General features: G+C 34.3%; 1 protein-coding gene across 23 annotated transcripts in view; it reads left to right on the top strand.

The window, feature by feature from the left end:
• The window catches only part of WDPCP (WD repeat containing planar cell polarity effector), a 489,024-nt gene that overhangs the window by 277,324 nt on the left and 189,521 nt on the right, over nucleotides 1-22,179 (top strand). For 19 of the 23 annotated variants that reach the window (XM_057309423.1, XM_057309427.1, XM_057309428.1 and 16 more), the window contains one exon: nucleotides 407-470. In XM_057309423.1, coding sequence (XP_057165406.1) covers nucleotides 407-470 — 64 coding nt within the window. Of the gene's footprint in view, nucleotides 1-406; nucleotides 471-4,086; nucleotides 10,732-22,179 lie in introns of those variants that run through there. The other 4 variants (XM_057309437.1, XM_048222488.2, XM_057309435.1 and 1 more) reach the window with 1 other exon arrangement.

The raw sequence follows: 22,179 nt of genomic DNA, 5'->3' as shown, positions 1-22,179 counted from the left end.
CCTAAGAAACTCAAAAGTGTAATTATTTGATTTGTTAATTACTTTTATCCTGTTATATTCTCCATATCCTCATACTTCTCTCTTACAAAACACAATAAAGTTAAGAATTATGAGAGACCTATTTCCTAAGCCAGCTTTTGCTGATATTCAGCAGCACGTCCTCTGGGTTCTGCTTATCGTTAAAGTTGCATTGAAGGCCTCTATAGGCTCTTTGCCTCAGCTCCTCCTAAGTGCAGTAACATTTCACATACAGAAAATCCCAACAGGCAAATTCCCTACTGTTTGAAAATATTTTTCCCATCAGAAGAACAAAAAATAATAACACATAAATACATTAAACTAACAGCTCTCTTCTTTTATGCTTTTTTTCACAACTAACATATAACATTTCTTTTCTTCTTTATAGGTACCAGAGATTTGAAAAGGCATTTCTGTTAGCTGTTGACATTGGTGCTCGTGACCTGTTTATGGTGAGTCATTCCCAGAGATGATTTTGTGCCTTCAGTTCTAAGGCTGAGTAAGTTGTCAGCTTTTGTGACCATTAAAAAGGATTAGTGTCATTTGTGCTTTAGACACATGGTGGGAAAGCATTATTCCATCTTGGCTTGCAGCTTTGCCTTCATGAAACTGGTCAATAGCCATCTAGTCTCTTTTGACTTGTTGACATTTTCCTTGCCAGGGCCCAAAGGATATTTTATGTTTTCTAAGAATTTATAATTCTTGAACTTTTCTCTTCATGTACCTTGATGTGAGGGGATGACACCTTTCTATCTAATAAGCTTAAATGTCTCTTTAATCCATCCTCTGAAGTACAGCTACAGAAGCTAGGACATGAGCAAAGTACGTACCATAGATTTTGAGTGGGCTCAGTTTATCCCTTAGGTTTTAGTGTGAAGTAACAAATTTTGAATGTTCTTACTTGTATTTTTAAAGTAACCACAGTGCAAAGTTGATCCAAGGGGTTATAAATTCACCTACACTTTAATCCTCCCATTTATTAGCTAACAGCAGTAAAATTGGCCAGTTCCTTATAGATCCCTGTGCTCTGTATCAGTTTCTTTCTTTTTTTTTTTTTTAAGATTTTATTTATTTATTTGACAGAGATAGAGACAGCCAGCGAGAGGGGGTACAAGCAGGGGGAGTGGGAGAGGAAGAAGCAGACTCATAGCAGAGGAGCCCGATGTGGGGCTCAATCCCATAACGCTGGGATCACGCCCTGAGCCGAAGGCAGATGCTCAAAGACTGTGCCACCTGGGCGCCCCTCTGTATCAGTTTCTTATAGCTGATACATCAGTTATGAGATACATATAATCAGTTTCTTATCTTTTATCACAATGTCAGTGAGATCAGATGAAGTTGGTATTCCTTTTCTGGTTTCCTAGCATATTCTGCTCCACAGAAACCTCATTGTTGTCAAAGAAGCTATAAAGCAAAAGCTCCTTGAAAACAAAAAAATTCTGGAAGGCTCTTTTACCTGAATATTCTGCACAATGAAGACATTTTTGTAGTTTAAGCTTTGATGGTTCAGATGTTAAAATGGGTTCATGGCTTTAGGTCACTTGTCTTTGGAATGAATTTGTTGTTTAAATTCTAGCTTTGCATCGTTCATTTAAATTATGCTTCCACTGATTATGAAAAAAATCTTTCTAATTACTTCAAAAGTATGAATCTTCTGTTATTTATCATCTGTATTTTGTATTTTGTTCTGTCAAATTGAACAGGCGTATTAGTGTGTTGAGGGAAGGTTTTACTATTTGACCAATATCTGTGCATGTTGACATCACGGTTCAGAAATTATAACGCTCTTTAGATTTTTGGATCCCACTGACTTTATCTCCATCTTTTTACCTCTGCCTCAATTCACCCAAGTAAAGGTAGATTTTCTTCATATTTCTTTATTTGTAAGGTTGTTTTTGGATCTAGGGACAATGTACTGAAAGACTTTGTAAACTGGTAAATAGTATACAGATATCATGTGTTATTACTGTTAAGACAGAGTAACTATTGTTATTACATGGCTATGTGAGAAATAATGAAGACCTGAAACAGGGCCTGAATTATATGAATGTAAAGGAAAGGATATTTTGTAAGCAAAATCAAGGTGATTCAGCAAGACCTTAGATGAAAATAAAATATTTTGATTGTAAGAATAAATAATACTACAATAGAAAGTAAGCAATACCATAAAGTATAAAGAACAAAAGTAAAATCCACTTGAAATCTTCCAGTCTAGAAATGAACATCCTTTAAAATACCTCTCTATGTGAATATGTGTGTGCGTATATTGTACTTTTTGTTTATAACCTGAGTTTTTTTATTCAACAATATAACATAGTTTTCCATATCAGTAAACATTAAGTCTGTATCATTTCTTCAGTGTTTACATTATATTCCATTTTATGGGTGGTACTGGGATAAAAACAGGCATATAAATCAATGGAACAGAATAAAGGGCCCAGAAATGAATCCACATGTATAGGGTCAACTAATCTTCGACCAAGAACATACAATGGGGAGAGGATAGTCTTTTCAATAAGTAGTGGTAGGAAAATTGGATATCCACTTGCAAAAGGGTGAACCTGGACCTTACACCACTCACTAAAACTAACTAAATGAATTGAAGACTTAAATGTAAGACCTGAAACCATAAAACTTCTAGAAGAAAACATCAAGAAAAAGCTCTTTGACATTGGTCTTAGTGATGGTTTTTTTGTGTGTTGTTTTTGTTTTTATAAGACAACAAAAGCATAGGCCACAAAAACTACAATATAAGTGGGTGGCTTATATTGTAGCATAGGCCACAAAAACTACAATATAAGTGCCTGGGTGGCTCAGTCAGTTGAGTATCTTACTCCTGATCTTGGCTCAGGTCTCGATCTCATGGTCATGGATTCAAGCCGCACATTAAAAAAAAAAAAAAAAAAAAAAAAGACAAAATAAAATAAATGGGACTATGTCAAACGAAAAAGCTTCTGTACAGCAAATGAAATAGTCAAAATAATGCAAAGGCAATCTATGAATGGGAGAAAATATTTGAAAATCATATACCTGATAAGGAGTTAATATCTAAAATATGAGGAGTAAATACAAATCAATAACAAAAGAAATCAAATAATTCAATTAAAAAATGAGCACAGGACCTGAAAAGACATTTTTCCAAAGAGGACATGCAGATGGCCAACAGGTACATGAAAGGTGCTCAACATCACTAATCATCTGGGAAATGCAAATCAAAACCACAATCTGAGAACACCTCATACCTATTAGGATGTCTTTTATCAAAAAAGAGATTATAAAGTTTGACAAAGATGTGGAGAAAAGGGAACCCTTGTTCACTGTTGGTGGGAGTATAAATTGGTGTAGCCACTATGGAAAACAATATGGACGTTCCTCAAAAAATTAAAAATAAAACTACTACATGATGCAACAATCCCACCTCTGGGTAAATACCCAAAGGAAACAAAATCAGTATCTTGAAGAAGTATCTACCCATGTCTACTGCAGCATTACTCACAATAGCTAAGATGTGGAAACAACCTAAGTGGCCATCAACAGACAAAGGAAATCTTGCCATTTGCTATATCATTGATGAACCTGGAGGGCATTACAGTAAAGAAAATACGCCAGATAGAGAAAGTCAAATACTGTATGGTATCAGTTATATATGGAATCTTAAAAAATAAATAAAACCTAATTTCACAGAAATAGTAAAATGGTAGTTGTCAGGGGCTGGTTAGTGCTCTTTGTGCCCTGTTTTAAAAAATCTTTTACTACCCCACGGTCTTGAAATAAAAAAAAATTTTTAATGGTTTTATTTTTAAGTAATCTCTACAACCAGCATGGGGCTGGAAGTCACACACCCCCAGATCAAGAGTTGCATGCTCTACAGACTAAGCCAGCCAGGTGCCCCAAAACTTCTTTTTATCTTCCAGAATTTGTGTTATTTTAATGTTAACATTTAAACATACCATCCACCTCTGTTGATTCTTAAGCGGGCATAGCTCAAAATTGATTTCTATCATATGTATATCCAGTTGACTTGTGACCATTTATTAACAAAATTGTCCTTTGCTTGCTGCTTTACAGGGTCACCTTTGCTATAAATGAGGTTCCCATAGAAATGCACATCAAAATCATAATGAGATATCACCTCACACCAGTCAGAATGGCTAGTATCAAAATGACAAGAAATAACAAGTGGGGACACCTGGCTGACTCAGTTTGTGAAGTGTGCGACTCTTGATCTTGGAGTTGTGAGTTTGAGCCCCATGTTGGGTATAGAAATTACTTAAAAATAAAATCTTAAAAAGAAAAAGAAATAACAAATGGTGGCGAGGATGTGGAATATGTTGGTGCGAATGTAAAATAGTGCAGCCACTATGGAAAACGGTATGGAGGTTCCTTAAAAAATTAAAAATAGAAGAAACATATGATCCAATAATTCTGCTACTGGATATTTACCCAAAGAAGATATGGAAGCAACCCAAGTGTTCATCCATAGATGAATGGATAAAGAAGATGTGGATAAAGAAGACAAACACATACACAATGGAATATTAGCCATAAAAAAGAATGAAATCTTGTCATTTGTGACAACATGGATAGACCTAGAGGGTATTATGTTAAGTGAAATAAGTCAGGCAGAAGAAGACAAATACAGTATGATTTCACTTATATGTGGAAGCTAAAAATAAAAACAAATGAACGAACAAACACCACAAGAAACAGAAACAGGCTCATATATAAAGAGAACAAAATGGTGGTCATCAAAGTAGATGGGTGTAGGGGGATGGGCAAAGTAGGTGAAGGGGATTAAGAGCTACAGCCCTGTACATATAAGTTAGGGAGATGAAATGTACAGCATAGGGAATTTAGTCAGTAATATTGTAATAACTTTGTGTGTTGACAAATTGTAACTACACTTATCATGGTAAGCACTGCATAATGTATAGATTCATTGAACCACTATGTTGTACACCTGCAAATAATATAATACTGTATGTCAGCTGTAACTCAATAAAAATAAACCAATCAAGTGCCCATATATATGTGTAGGTCTACTACTAGACTCTGTCCTTGCTCCAATACCAAACTGCCTAAATTACTTTATAAATATTTATATCCAATAGTGTAAGTCTTCCAAGTTTGTTTAAATGTGTTGTTCTTATTCTAACTTGTGATAGATGCTTACATGGATTTTTCAGCTTCTGTTTCCTAATGTATGCATTCAAGGGTATAATTTCCATTTAAGCATGGCTTTGATTGCATTCTGACAATTTTATGTGTCTATTTTTCATTATCATTCAGCTCAAGATATTTCTAACATTTCTGTTGGGAATTCTTCTTTGCTTTAGGTTTCTTAAAAGTATATTTCCTAATTTCAAACAATAAAACATTTTCTAGGGAGACACACAGATACACACACACCCCTTAACCTATTCTGTTACCATCAACCCTTTGAAATTTGCTGAAGTTCCCTTATGGCTCATTATATGGTTAATGGTAAGATTTCCATGTGCATTAATGAAAATGTACAGTCTGCAGTTTACAGTTGTTGAATGCAGTGTTCTATATAAAATCAAGTTTGTTAGTCATGTTTTTCAGTTCTTCTATATCCTCCCTGAGACCGGTGTTTTAAAATTTTCCACTATAATTGTGGACGTCTCTTTTTTGTTTTACTTGTTTTAACACTGTGTAATTAGGTGCATGCCAGTTTAGAACTGTTATATTTTCTTGGTATATTGAGCAAAGGCTCATCATTATGAAACATTCTTCTATTTTCTAATAATGCTTCTTGCCTTAAAACCTACTTCATCTCATAGTATACCTACACCACTTTTATTTTGGTTTGTATTTGCTTCATATATCATGTATCCATGTCTCCTTATATTTAATTTGTATCTCTTGTAAGCAACATACAATTGTATATTTATAATCAACTGTCACAACTTTGTCTTTTAATTAGATTATTTGATTGAATTATATTATGAATAATACAATTGTGTTTGTTACCCTTTTTGTTTGTCCCACCTATTCCATGTCCTATTATCTAACCATAATAAAGTTGCCCTTTATTATGTTAACTATATTCCATTTTCCCCTCCTATTTGCTTATTAGTTACATTTTTCTTCTAATTTTTTCTCTTGACTACTGTCCTTTTGGTGGATCTTTTTGTTCTTGTTTTGGGGTCATTTGGTCTCATCTTTTAGTTCTTTTTTTTTAGTGAATGTTGGATATAGAATTTTAAAAATGTAGTGATAATTTGAGGCTGTGTATGATGTTGTTTTCCTCCAGAAAGAATTTAGTTTTGCTTCTGGCAGGTAGTTAGGGTAGGGGTTAAATGATAACTTAATCTGTTCTGGGATTGAGTTTATTTGAAGATGAGTTTCAGTCTAAGAGCTGGTTTATTTCTACTTTATACTTATATCAAGAGTGTAGCCCTTCAGAAATCTAGTTGGAAGTCCTGTCCTTTAGCAGACCCTGAAGTTTAACTTTGTAGCCTTAGCCCAATGACTACCTAAAGCTCTGTGCAGTTTCTCAACCTCTCAAACACTACTTTCTGTTAAGTTTCTCACCCTCTTGGCCGCCAATTACACATTGGCAAATGCTTTAAAAAGCAAAAGCAGCACCAAATGTCAGGCTTACCTCTCTGGGCTTTGCTTCTATCTAGAATCTTGGTCCTTCAAATACTATCTTGGTAGTTCTCCAGTATCTTCAAACAGAATTTTAAAAATTATTTTATCCAGCTGTTCTAGTTGCTCTCAGCAAGAGTATTGGTCTGATATATCCTTATCTGGATAACTGCAATCAGAAGTTCTGCAGAATATTTTTAGGAGGTGAGTGAAGTGTTAAAATTGGCACTAGCTCCTTTCCAACTCTGGATAACCCCCTGCAGTGTGCTATTATGTTTGAACTATTAATCACTAAGAGCCTTAAATGTCACAAATTCTTCTTGAAAGCATGACATGTCATAAATTTTATTTTATTTTTTAATAATAATTTTTTATTATATTAGTCACCATACAGTATATCCTTAGTTTTTGATGTAGTGTTCCATGATTCATTATTTGCGTATAACACCCAGTACACCATGCAATATGTGCCCTCCTTCATACCCATCACCGCCCTATCCCAGTCCCCTACCCCCCTCCCCTCTGAAGCCCTCAGTTTGTTTCCAGAGTCCATAGTCTTTCATGGTTCATTCCCCCTTCTATTTACCCCCCCTCATTCTTCCCTTCCTTCTCTCCTACATGTCATCAATTTTATTTCCAAAATGGAACAAATGAAATTTTACAAGATGTTGTATGTACTAGGGTTTATTGTTCAATTATAGTAAAAGCACAAAAGAAAAGAAAAACTTACGTTTTTTAAACTTTAACTTATTTTCAAAAAAGTAAAAAAAAATAATTTTCAGCCCTTCAAGTTGAAGAATTGTATTAATGTTATAAGGTTGATAATGCAGATCTTTCCTTTTGATAATAGTAGAAGATATTTGTGTGTATGCCTGCTTAAATTTATAGTCTGTCTTTCTTGTGGGCATGCCAAGTGCTTTACCATTATCAGCAACAAAATCATTACATCTCACAAAATTAAAGCAGTTAACTTTTCTTGATCATCTGCAAAGGTATTATACCAGATAATGCCTTATATAATGGTATAACATATTATGTTAATATAACATATATATTATGCCATTTTATAAATTATCTTATTTAATTTTCATAATAATCCTAACCAATAGAATTATTATACCTATTTATAGTTGATAAAGCTGATTATAAGGAAAACTAAGAATTGTGACTCAAACTCAGGTGTGTTTGATTCTAAAGTTCACACTATTTCCATTTATACTGAATTACTTATATAAACTAAAAATTTGGAAGTTTCCCAAAGCTCAGTGATTTATGACTTGATGACTCCCCATAACTAAGTTCAAAAAACTATTCTTTTCCTTTTATTCTTTACCACGATTCAAAAGTTATCTCTAAGAATGTTTGTTGCAGAATGACATCTGATCTAGCTTAAGTGATTTACAGAACCCTGGTTTATTTAGAATATCATTCATCCAAATTAAGAGCCATTAATCTACAGTAAAAGGAAGTGTACAGTGAATATAGAAAGGACCACAGAAAATAACACCAATGCCCATTTCCCTGTATCTCATTCATGGCTCCAGGGAAGAATACTTTCACATGTTTAGTGATAGTTTTCTTAGAAATAGATGTGGTATATGCCAAACATGATGTTGATAGATCTTTCAGGACTATGAGTCTGGTCTTTGAGAACCCATCTGCATCTTGGGAGACACAAAGAAGAGTTGTATCTTAGAGTGTCATGTGAACTGGATAGGTATAACACTTTTTAAAGTGTCTGTCCCCAATTTCCTGTCATTAAAAAAAATTAGTTTCTTATTGATTCCTATAGTTCAAGATTGTTTCCTACCAAAACCCAAGCAAAAAGGAATAATTATATAATCAATATTGGCTCAACTATTTTAAAATATTACTAGTAATGAAAGAGGATTTTCCACTTTCAGCTAATAACAAATCGGTTTTCCTACTTGTCCTCCCACTGTAAACTACTGTAAAATTGAACAAAATATAAGACAACTAAATTTAGACATTGGATAATAAGCCTTGCAGGACTTTGCTTCTTAAAACGTAAGGAATACACAGATGGCTCTCTATATAATTTCCAGAGCAGAGACCAGTAATATCACTCAACTGGAGAGCCAAAGATAAGAGTTCACAATTCAGAGATGATGAGTGATCTAGAATTTGTGGGGCAAGATACCAGAATGGGAAAATATCTGTGAAGAGTGGACCCAGAAGTCCACAAGGTGGCTCTGTGGGTCCTTGATGGAAGGCTAAGCCACAATTATACAAGGCTTACCAAAGAGTCATTTCTGTGAGACTGAGAGCTAAATGGAGAGGCTGCTGGGACGCCTGGGTGGCTCAGTCAGTTAAGCATCTGCCTTTGGCTCAGGTTGGGCTCCTTGCTTAGTGGGGAGCCTGTTTCTCCCTCTGCCCCTGTCCCTGCTTTTGTTCTCTCTCACTCTGACTAAAATAAATAAAAGCTTAAATAAATAAATAAATAAATAAATAAATAAATAAGTAAGTAGGCTGCATAATGCTGAGAGATGGTGGAATTCTGAATCAGTCAAAGTGAAGCAACCTCTCTGGGCATTTATATGAAACCACAGAAATGCCATGTTTGAAGGTAAAGGCCATATTCCAGGACTATGTACAAAACTGAAAGAGATGTTGGCAAAGATGCGGAGAAAGGGGAATCTTCCTACACTGTTGGTGGGAATGCAAGCTTGTGCAGCCACTCTGAAAAACAGTATGGAGGTTCCTTAAAAAGTTGAAAATAGAGCTACCCTAAAACCCAGCAATTGCAGTACTCGGTATTTCCCCAAAGATACAAATGTAGTAATCCGAAGAGGCACCTGCACCCCAATGTTTATAGCAGCAATGTCCACAGTAGCCAAACTATGGAAAGAGCCCAGATGTCCATCAACAGATGAATGGATAAAGAAGATGTTGTATATATATACACAATGGAATATTATACAGCCATCAAAAAATGAAATCTTGCCATTTGCAACAGTATGGATGAAACTAGAGTGTATTATGCTAAGTGAAATAAGTCAATCAGAGAAAGACAATTATCATATGATCTCACTGATGTGTGGAATTTGAGAAACAAGGTAGAGGATCATAGGAAAAAAGAGGAAAAAATGAAACAAGAAGAAACCAGAGAGGGAGACAAACCATAGGAGACTCTTAATCTCAGGAAACAAACTAAGGGATGCTGGAGTGGAGGGAGCTGAGAGGGATGGGGTGGCTGGGTGATGGACACTGGAGAGGGTATGTGTTATGGTGAGCACTAAGTATTGTGTAAGAATGATGAATCACAAACCTGTACCCCTGAAATAAATAATACATTATATAAGAAAATCACAAAACCTAACTGGACAGGTTCAAAAGAATCTACCACTAATTTAATGCCCTGCTAGTACAAAAATCAACATCCTTTAAAAGAAAGACTATATTACCCAAACTCCTTATAATGTGATGTTCCCTATGTACAGCACACAGTAATACATTATTAGATGTGTGAGAAGCAGGAAAATGTGATGTATAATGAAGAGAAAAAGGAGCTAATGGTAACATATTCTGAGAGGACCCATATATTGAAAGGAGAGGAAAAAAACTGAAGCAACTGTTATAAATAAGTTCAAATATTTTAAAGGAAAAGATGAACATAATGATTGAATATATAGGGATTCTTAGCAGAGGCAAGAAAACTATTATTAAAAGGGGCAAAAGAAATTCTTGAACTGAAAAATGTAAAATCTGAAATGAAAAATTCCATGGATAGGTTTAGCAAAAGATTGTACAGTATAATAAAGGATCTATAGAAAGACATCAAGACAGATCAGTAGAAATAATCCAATCTTAATAAATTTCCTTCCTTAATAAAATTTCCTTCCTTAATAAAAGGAAGGAAAAATATTAGAAAAATTAATAAAGGCTCAGTAATTTGTGAAACTAAAATCAGGTGGTCTAAAATACATGTTATTGGTGGAAAACAGTCTACAGTTCCAAGAAACTGAGTGAATTCCAAATAGACAAAGCAGTGCTCAGACACACCACATCTTGGCACAGCTTATCCAAACTACTGAAAACAATGATAGAAAAATCTAAAAAATACCCAAAAAATAAAAAGGACATAGAAGGACCAGTTAATATGAATTATGGCTGAAAAATGATGCCAAAAGATAATGTAACACATCTTTAATGTACTGAAAAAATAATTCACAATACAAAACTTTATATCCAGTGAAAATTATCTTAAAATAGTGAAATAGACACTTTTGAATAAATAGAAGCTGAGATAGCAACAACTCAGGAGACCTGCCCTACAAGAAAAATTAAAGGAAATTCTTCAAGCAGAACAAATAATATACCAAATGGAAACATGGTGTACAGAAAAGAATGAATAGCTCTGGCAATGGTAAATGGATTAGTAGTAAAAGTAATTTTTCCTCATGTAAAAATTTCTTTAAAAGATAATTGTCCAAAGCAAAATAATGTATTGTGGTATTTATAACATGTAGATGTGAAATGAAGGACAGTAACATCATAACATCATGGGGGGTGGTAAAATGGAATCATACCATTGTAAGGTTCATACCTTTTACCAAAAGTGGTACAATATTAATTCTAAGCAGACTGTGATAAGTTAACACTGTGTATTGTAGTACCTAGCAGATTTTCTCAAAAATTTAAATAGATATGCAGCTTTAAAAAAAAGTCAGTAGAGGAAAATTTAAAAAGACGTTTAAAATACTCAACCCTAAAGAGTGTAGGACAGGAAGGGAAATAGAAAACAAGTAGCAAGATGGTATACTTAAATCTAAACATTTTTAATTATATTAAATTGAGATTAACTGGACACTCCAGTTAAGATGTAGATTGAGTTTTTTTTAAGTCTGAGATTGTCAGACTGGATAAAGCAAGACCTACTTATATTCCCTCTGTAAGAGAAACACTTTAGTTATTATGACACAAATTTAGAAAGATACCACACACAAAGCCTAAGTACCAAAGTAGATTTCAGAACAAAGTAAGTATTAAAAGACATAGAGATACTCATGATGATAAAAGTTCAGCAGAAAGACATAATTCTAAATGTTTATATTCAAAATAACTGAGTTTCAAATATATGAAGCAAAAGATGACAACCAAAAAAAAAAAAGAGAAATAGACAAATGTTGTAATTCACAGACTAAGTAGTACAAAAATCCATAAGGATATAGAATATATGAACCTATCCACACCAACTTGACCTGATGTTTTTTGAACCTATATTCAACAACTTTAGAATGCCCATTCTTGGGACGCCTGGGTGGGTCAGTCCGTTAAGCATCTGCCTTCAGCTCAGGTCATAATACCAAGGTCCTGGGATCAAGTCCCTCATTGGGCTCCTCACTCAGCAGGGAACCTGTTTCTCCCTCTGCCTGCTGCTTTCCCTGCTTGTGCTCTCTCTCTCTATGTATATATCTCTGACAAATTTTAAAAAAAAGAATGTACATTATTTTCAAATGCACGTGAAATATTCAATAAACATAGATTATATGCTGGTCCATAAAATAAAGCACAATACACTTTGGAAGAGTGAACTATGACACCAAAGGAATTAAATTACAATTCAGTAACATTCAAATTATCAACAAAGTTCCCAACTATTTGCATATTAAGCAGTATTCCTCTAAAAGTCTCATGGGTCAGGGGCGCCTGGGTGGCACAGCGGTTAAGCGTCTGCCTTCGGCTCAGGGCGTGATCCCGGCGTTCTGGGATTGAGCCCCACATCAGGCTCCTCCGCTATGAGCCTGCTTCTTCCTCTCCCACTCCCCCTGCTTGTGTTCCCTCTCTCGCTGGCTGTCTCTATCTCTGTCGAATAAATAAATAAAATCTTTAAAAAAAAAAAATAAAATAAAAATAAAAATAAAAGTCTCATGGGTCAAAGAAGAAATCGTAAGAGAATTTGGGAAATATTTTGAATTGAATTTTTATCAAAATATGTAGAATGATTATAATTAGCTATATAAAATAAATTGCCTTTAGGTCCATATTGATACAAGTACATACATACATACATACATACACCCAACTAATAAATGTCAAAGGAATGAATGAGAAAAATCACAATTTGGCAGGTATTATAGTCATAATGGAGTGAACCAAGAATAATTAATGGATGCTAGAACTATAAAAGTTTCCTGAGATACAGGGTGTTTACATTGTCTCAAAATATTTCCCACAAAGTATGTGTTATTTACAAAGGGAAAAAGAGTAACTTTACAGTGGAAAAGGCTGGTAGACACCATGTTAATTAAGTGATCAAAATAATTTGCTACCTTATATACTACAGTAAGAACACAACAGCACTTCTGTAATATTCCTGCAAAAAGGGGCATAACTGGCGTCTAATCCTGAGGAAACATCAGTTGAACCCAAATTGAGAGACATTATAAAAACTAACCTATACTATCCCAAAAAATGCCAAGTTCATGTGAATGAAAGGAAGACTAAAGAACTAATGTATATTAAAGGAGTCTAAAGAGACATAACAACTAAATCCGTCAAGAAATTGATCTTTGTGATATGAAGAACATTACTGGGACAATTGTTGCAATTTCAGTGATGTAAGTTGGAATGTTACCAGTGTTAACCTTATGATTTTGATGATTTGATTGTGGTTACATAGAATGTCCTAATTAGTAGGAAATAAACACTAAAGTATTCAGGAGTGTGTTGGCAACTTCCTCTCAAATAATTCAGAAGGAAAAAAATCTGTGTCCTATATTTGAAACTTCTCTGTAACTCTGAAATTGCTTAAAATTTTTTAAAGAAAAATTTTTTTCACTGTTGTCATGGCTCTAGACTCTTTATTGTCCATGTTTTTCCAGGTAGAAGCTGTGTGGTTTGAGAGTCTGTTTCTCTTGGTCATAGAAACACTGCTTTTAATTTTGTGTCTTTGGGATCTTATTCTGCTTTTGAAAATTCAGGTAACCTCTCCAACCTAATTATTACTGTGGCATAAAACTACTCATTTGCCACCCAAGATTGCTTCTCTGGCCCCATGTTGGATGGCATGAAGATGAGTATGCCTTCTGAACATTCTCATGTTGGCATCCCTAATTACCTTGGCCATTGGCACAGGACCAGTTGGAATGTCAAGTGTGTGCCATTTGATAATGCTATAAAAAGACCTATAGCTGCTGCTCTCCAGCCATCTGTGCCTTCCCTTGGCATGACACTACTGGGTAGTTTGTCTTTCATTGGCATGATTTCTGTAGTGTGGCTTACATCTGCCACTCCTAGGCACTTGCTTGGTGATCAAGTTGACATAAAATTGCTTCTTTGGCACTGTTTTTATATAGAGGAGTTTTATACCTGCTAACTTCTGAAACAAGAATTACCATTTATTACATACAATATAATTGTAATTTTAAATATCATAACTATAGACGTTTCTGGCTTCTGTTGACTCAGACTTATCCATTTGGACTTCCAATTTCAGTTTTTCCAGTCAGAAGTCTTCGCTGTAAAGAATTAACTTCTAAATGAAATGTACCTCTTCTGTTTTAAGACAGTGGATTGAGTGCATACATCAACCTCTCCCTCCTATGCCAAATCTCTAGAAATGATGGAACGTTTGTGTGTGTGTGTGTGTGTTTAAAATTTATAACTGGAATTCAAAACAAGAATGCATGATGGACCAGAAGCTGTGAGGAATCCACTGAAAGCTGTAAAACAGACAAAATGAGAGTGAAAAAGAAAGCAGAACCCTGAATGTCAAGAGAATACTGCTCCCAAATTTGGAAAAAGCACCAGAAGTTCTCCATGCCCTATGGAAGGAGATACTAAGAATTGGAAAAATGTGCCTCAGCAAGCAAGGGTGAATAATCAGGGTGCAGTAGGGTGCATAAGAGGAGAAAAGTCAAAAGAAATAAATACTAATTACCCCAGGTCTTGTTAGAAAAGTAAGTTGATATGAGTATGTTAAGAATTTAGGACTATACCCAAGAAAAATAGGAATAGATGGTGTTATGGACTAAATTGTGTCCCCATGCCCTACCAAATCCATATGTTGAAACTCTAACCCTCAGCGTGACTGTACTTAGAGATAGGCTGATAAAGTGGATCCCTAATGCAATATGAGGGTGTCTTTATAAAAAGAAGAGTCACCAGGGATGCGTGTGCACAGAGGAAAGGCCATGAGAGTTTACAGAAAGAAGGTGGCTACCTGCAAGCCGATGAGAGAGGCCTCAGGAGAAAGCAAACCTGTCAACAGCTTGATCTTGGACTTTCAGCCTCCAGAATTGTGTGAAGATACATTTCTCTTGTTGAAAGCACCCAGCCCATGGTATTTTTGTTATGGCAGCACTATCAGACTAACACAAACAGCATAACCTTGGAACCAGTAAATAGGAAAAATACAAGAAAGAAAGCTTAATAAATTATTAAAAAGCAAATAGGAAATAATCAAAAGGAAATAACTAATGGTATAGTAAGTAGAAAATACAAGATAAGCTGTCAAGAATGTCTAGTCAGTAATTATAATGTGAATGAATTAAGTTCACCTATTGAAAATCAGAGACCATAAGATTCAATTTTTTAAATTCCTAATATATGTTGCATATAAAAAACCCTCCAAACTCAAAATTACATGGGAAAGTTCAAATGGAAAAAGATACACAAATAAATGCAGCCAAAACCAAGTATCAGACAAAATATATGTACACAATAAGATTAGAGAAGGAAAAGTGAGGTACCTTAAAAACAGGTCCTGATATTTGATATTTGATTTGATTTTTCTTTTTTCAAAAGTTGGTGCCTTATCCTCTCATCCCCTTGAATGTGAGCTGGACTTAGTAACTCACTTCAGTTTTAACTTCTCAAACTAGGTAATATAATGTGTTGTGGCTTCCTTTTCGATCCCTTTGTCTTTGAACACTTGCTCTCCGGGAAGCTAGTTGCCATATCATTAGGACATTTAAGCAGCCTTACTGAGAGGTCTGTGCAGTGGTGTACCAGTGTATCTTGTGAAAGCCTCCAGCCAAAATCATGTGAATGAGCCACTTAGAAGTAGGTCCTTCATCCCCAAACGTTAAGATGACTGCAGCTCTGGTCAGCATCTTTACTGCAACCTCATGACAGACCCTGAGTCAGAATCACCCAGTTAAATTGTCCTATATTCCTGACCTTGAGAAATTGTGAGATAATCACTGTTTATTGTTTTAAGCTGCCAATTTTGGGGTAGTTTGTTATGCAGCAATAGACAACTAATACAAAGAGATCCTTCATAATTATATAGTTGACAGTAGAATCCATCAAGTAGACATAGCACTATTCATTTAACTACAGAGCTCCAAAATGTATTTGGTTTTTAAGGAAAAAGCTTCAAGGAAAAATTGAAAAATCCATAAAATGCAGGGTTTTAACACATATTTCCCAGAAAACTGTATACTAAGAAGGAAATAAACAGTGATGATCTTGAGGGTTTGAATGACAATCAGAAAGCTTGAGCTAATGAAGATATATTTAATAAACAATACACATTATTAACACAATGACAAAATCACAAATGATGATATCAAAGCCACCAAGGATATCTCAATAAACTGAAACAATTGGTATCATAGAGACCATATTCAGTGACTTCCATGCAATAAAGGTAAAAACAAACCACAAAAAGATTGCCCTGCTAAAATATAACATGTTATTTAAAATTTGACAGTAGACTGTTTCTTTAAATTGAAGTATAATTAACATACAGTTTTATATTAGTTTCAGGTGTACAATATAATAATTCAATGATTCTGTGCATTACTCTGCATTCATCATGATTAGGGCACTCTTAATCCCCTTTATCTATTTCACCCTCTCTTCCCCCTCCCCAGCAACCACCAGTTTGTTTTCTGTAGTTAAGAGTTTGCTTTTTTGTCTGTTTTTGCCCTATGTTTGTTCATTTGTTTTTTCTTAGATCATATAGTCTTTGTCTTTCTCTGTCTGACTTATTTTACTTAGCATTATACTCTCTAGCTATATCCATGTTGTCGCAAATGGTAAGATTTCATTTTTTATGACTAAGACTCCATTTATGTATATAATATATATGTGTAATATATATTACATTTATTATATATACATATTATTTTATATATCATACATATATAAAACACATCTTCTTTATCCATTTATCTATGGATTCACACTTGGGTTGCTCCCATATCTTGGCTGTTATAAATAATCCAGTAAATATTGGGGTGCATATATCTTTTTGAATTAGTGTTCTCATTTTCTTTGGGTAAATACCTGGTAGTAGAATTACAGATTCATATGGTAATTCTTCTTCAATTTTTTGAGGAGCCTCCATACTGTTTTCCATTGTGGCTGCACCAATTTGCACTCTTACCAACAGTGCACAGGGTTCCTTTTCCTCCACATCCTCACAAACACTTGTTATTTCTTATGTTTTTGATTCTACTATTCTGACAGGTATAAGGTGACATTTCATTGTAGTCTTGATTTGTATTTCCCTGAGGATGAGAGATGTTGAGCATCTTTTCATGTGTCTGTTGACCCATCTGTGTGTTATCTTTGGGAAAATGTCTATTTAGGGCTTCTGCCTATTTTTAATTGGATTATTTGGGGGTTTTTTGGCATTGTATAAGTTCTTTATGTATTTTGAATATTAACCCCTTATCAGATATATCATTTGCAAATATTTTCCCTCATTCACTAGGGTTGCCCTTTCATCTTGTTGATGGGTTCCTTCACTGTGCAGAAGCTTTCATTTTGGTGTAGTCCCAGTTTTTTAATTTTGCTTTTGTTTCCCTTCCCTGAGGATAAATATCTAGAAAAATGTTTCTATGGCTGATGCCAAAGAAATTACTGCCTCTGTTCACTTCTAAGATTTTTATGGTTTCAGGTCTCATATTTAGGTCTTTACTCCACTTTGAGTTTATTTTTGTGTATCGTGTTACAAAGTGGTTCATTTTCATTCTTTTGCATATAGCTTTCCAGTTCTCCCAGCACCATTGTTGAAGAGACTGACTTTCCCCCATTGTGTATTCTTATCTTCTTAGTCGTAGACTAATTGACCATAAAAATGTAAGTTTAATTCTAGGCTCTCTGTTCCGTTCAATGGATCTATGTGTCTTTTTTTGCGCTAGTATTATACTATTTTGATTAATACAACTTTACAGTAGATCTTGAAATCTGGGATTTGTACCTCCAGTTTTGTTCTTCCTTCTCAAAATTGCGTTGGCTACTCAGGATCTTTTTTGGTTCCATACAAATCCAAATTTTAGGATTATTTGTCCTAGTTCTTTTTTTTTTTTTTTTTTTTTTTTTTTAAAGATTTTATTTATTTATGTGACAGAGAGACAGCCAGCGAGAGAGGGAACACAGCAGGGGGAGTGGGAGAGGAAGAAGCAGGCTCACAGCAGAGGAGCCCGATGTGGGACTCGATCCCGGCACGCCAGGATCACGCCCTGAGCCGAAGGCAGACGCCTTAACGACTGCGCTACCCAGGCGCCCCATATTTGTCCTAGTTCTATGAAGAGTTAACATTCTATGATTGTTAGTATTTTAATAGGTATTGTGTTAAATCTGGAGATTGCTTTGGGTAGTATGGACATCTTAACAGTATTGGTTCTTCCACTGCATGGTCTTTCCATTTGTTTGTGTCATCTTCAGTTTCTTTCATCAGTGTTTTATAATTTTCAGAGTACAGGTCTTTCACGCCTTGGTTAAGTTTATTCCTGGGTATTTTATTCTTTTTGGTGCAAATATAAATGAGATTGTTTACTTAATTTTTCCTTCTGCTACTTCATTATTAGAATATAGAAATGCAACAGACTTTTATATATTAATTTTGTATCCTGTGACTTTACTGAATTCATTTATCATTTCTAGTAGTTTTTTGGTAGAGTCTTTAGGGTTTTCTGTGTATAGTATCACGTCATCTGCAAATACTGCAAGTTTTACTCCTTCCTTACCAATTTGGATACCTTTTATTCCTTTTTCTTGTCTGATTGCTATGGCTAGGACTTCCAGGACTATGTTGAAAAAAGTGGTGAAAGTAGACATCCTTATCTTGTTCCTGATCTTAGGAGAAAAGCTCTTAGATTTTCACTATTGAATATGATGTTAGCTGTGGGTTTTTCATATATGGCCTTTGTTATGTTGAGGCATGTTCCCTCTAAACCTACTTTGTTGAAGGTTTTTATCATGAATGAATATTGTACCTTGTCAATTGCTATATCTGCATCTACTAAAATCATATGGTTTTTATCCTTTCTCTTGATGGGATGTATCATGTTGGTTGATTTGTGAATATTGAACCACCTTTGCAGCCCAGGAATAAATCCCACCTGATTATGGTGAATGATTTTTTTAAATGTATTGTTGGATTTGGTTTGGTGCAATTTTGTTGAGGATTTTTGCATCTATGTTCATGAGAGATATCGGCCTATACTTTTTCCTTTGTTTTATAGTGTCTTTTTCTGGTATTGGTATTGGGCTAATGCTGGCCTCATAGAATGAATTTGGAAGCTTTCCTTCCTCTTCTATTTTTTTTTGGAATAGTTTGAGAAGAATAAGCATTAACTCTTCTTCAGATATTTGGTAAAATTCACATGTGAAGTCATCTGATCCTGGACTTTTGTTGTTGAGAGTTTTTGATTACTAATTCAATTGCTAGGAATTGGTCTGTTCAAATTTTCTGTTTCTTCCTGATTCAGTTTTGGGATGTTATATGTTTCTAGGAATCTATCCATTTTTTCTAGGTTTTTAATTTGTTGGCACATGATTTTTCATAATATTCTTTTATAATCCTTTGTGTTTCTGTAGTGTCAGTTGTTACTTCTCCCCCGTTTCTTTTTTTTTTAATTTTTTTAAAAGATTTTATTTATTTATTTGACAGAGAGAGAGACATTCAGTGAGAGAGGGAACACAAGCAGGGGAAGTGGGAGAGGAAGAAGCAGGCTCCCAGCAGAGCAGGGAGCCCAATGTGGGGCTCGATCCCAGGACCCTGGGATCGCACCCTGAGCCAAAGGCAGACACTTAACGACTGAGCCACCTAGGCGCCCCACTTTTCCTCCATTTCTGATTTTATTTGAATCCTCTCTTTTTTTCTTGATGAGTCTGGTTTATCAGTTTTGTTTATCTTTTCAAAGAACCAGCAACTGGTTTCATTAATCAGTTCTATTGTTTTTTAGTCTCGATTTCATTTAATTCTTTTCTAATATTTATTATATCCTTCCTACCTTCCTACTAGTTTTGGACTTTAACAGCATGCTTCTTAATAACTCTTGGGCTGAAGGTGGAAAGTACAAACTTTTAAATTTAATGACAATAAAAATATCATATATCAAATATTGCCTTGTAGCCAAAGCATTAATGCTCAGAAGAAATTTGTAGTCTTAAATCCATTAATTTATTAAAATATTCAAAATAAATCATATGTGCTTCATCCAACAGGGTAGAGAAAGGCAAATAAATCCAAAGGATGTAGAAAAAATGAAATTAAAGAAGATAAGAAATTAAATGAAAATTTAAAAAGTAAAAATTCTCATAAAAATCAAAACCATTTTCTAGAAAAGACCTGTATGACAGTAGTTTGGAAAATAGGATCAAGATGCACAGAAGAAAACAAAAACAAAATTAGGATTGAAAGGACAAAACTACAGAGAAAGGAAATTTGTTTATAAGTAGGAAGATACTTTTAATTTTATTTTGAATTTAGTTTTTTTATTGATTAAAAAGCAGAGAGAATAAAATAATACATCACTATATACCAATTACATAGCTTTAACAGTTAACTATGCATTACTAAACACTTTTCATTTCTATCTCCAGCTACCTTATATCCTGTTTGGGATTACTATGAAGCATCATATTATTTTACTTTAAATTCTTCAGTATGTGTTTCTAAAAGTGAGTTATTTTTTCTTTTTTAATTTTTATAGAAACATAACTATGACAGTAGTATCACACCCCAAAAAAATCCCCCTTAGTTTCTTAATATCATCATATAATTCAGTTGATGTTCACATTTCCCTGGTATCTCCTGAAGTGTTTATTTTAAACATCTAAAAAGGTAGTTGTATCTCAGGACACAAACAAGGTCCAACATTACATTTGGTCTGTGTGTCTCAGATGTCTATTTTAATATGAAGTCCCCCTACTCTTTTCCCCATGTTTGCAATTTCTTTTTTGAATAAACTGAGCCATTCCCTGGAGAGTTTCTCATATTTTGAATTGTGACAGTTGCATTATCTTTGGAGTGCTTAACATGGTCCTCTGTCTCCTGTATTTTCTATAGAACAGTAGTTCACTTATCTCTCTGTGTGTATACATACAACCAAGAAAAAAGAAAAAACTTTATTGTCTATTTTGTTTTTTTGACAAAGACGCTTCATACATATTGTTATGTATCAACTGACAAATAATGTTAGATTTTCCTTTTTTGTGATATTAAGGTTGGTCAGTGGGTTCAGGATTTATTGCTCTAATCCAATTATTATAAGTTTCCCCTGAAGTTTTCTGCCTACATAGCTTGAATCATTACTATTGCATCCATTATTTCATTAGTGCTTCAAAGTGGTGATATTCTATCATTCCTTCTTCATTTGTTAGCTGGAATTCTTAAAATCATTTTCCTCCTTGCTATTGGGGTTATTCTTAGGTACAGTTTTTGTAGGAAAGAAAAGGCAAATGCTGGATTCTTTACCTGTATTTCCCACATTTCAAAATAGTAAGTCGTTTCCCTAGCATTCTCTAAGGCTGCTAATTCTTTTTTTTTGTACATCATTAATATTATTACATTAACTTAACAATAATTCATATGCTTAATCCATTGAAAATGTACTTTTGAAATTTGCAATTTGATTAGTTTTGACAAATGTATATAGTCACATAATCACCAACATATAGAACATTTATAGAACATTTATTTAAAGAACATTCCCATCACCCCAGGAAGTTCTTTGTAGTCACTCTCCTGCCCAACCCCAGGAATCAACCAATCTGCTTTTCACTACTATAGATAACGTTGTCAAAAATTTAATTTAAATGTAATTACATAGTATATACTATTTTGTAACTGGAATTTATTGGATAAGTTGTGCACTTTGAGTCAGATCTAAGAAATCTTTGCCTTACTATCTAATGCTGCAATTTATTTCTTATCTTTTCTCTTAAAAAATTTTGTAATTTTTGTTTCTATAGGTAGATGTATGTATGATTGTATACCCAGTCAGTTTGTGAATGTGAAACCGGTATGGGTTGAGGTTTTGTTTTGTTTGCATATGGTTGTATAACTGTTTCAAAACTATTCTTTCTCCACCGAATTGCTTTTGCACCTCTTTGAAAATCAGTTGGGTACATATCTGTGAGTCTATTTCTAAACTCTATTCTGCTCCATTGATTTATATGTCTATACCAGTAGTTTTCAACAGGATGATTTCATTCCCTTCCCCCATCTCCAGGGACATTTGGCAATATCTTGAGACAATTTTGATTGTCACAACAGTTGTGTTATTGGTATCTAGTGGGCAGAGGCTGGGGATACTATTAAACATCCTACAATACATGGGG

This window comes from Ursus arctos, unplaced genomic scaffold, assembly GCF_023065955.2.
Source record: "Ursus arctos isolate Adak ecotype North America unplaced genomic scaffold, UrsArc2.0 scaffold_8, whole genome shotgun sequence".
NCBI lineage: Eukaryota > Metazoa > Chordata > Mammalia > Carnivora > Ursidae > Ursus > Ursus arctos.
Note: the sequence above shows the minus strand (reverse complement) of the source record. Positions and strands in the feature narration are given on the sequence as shown.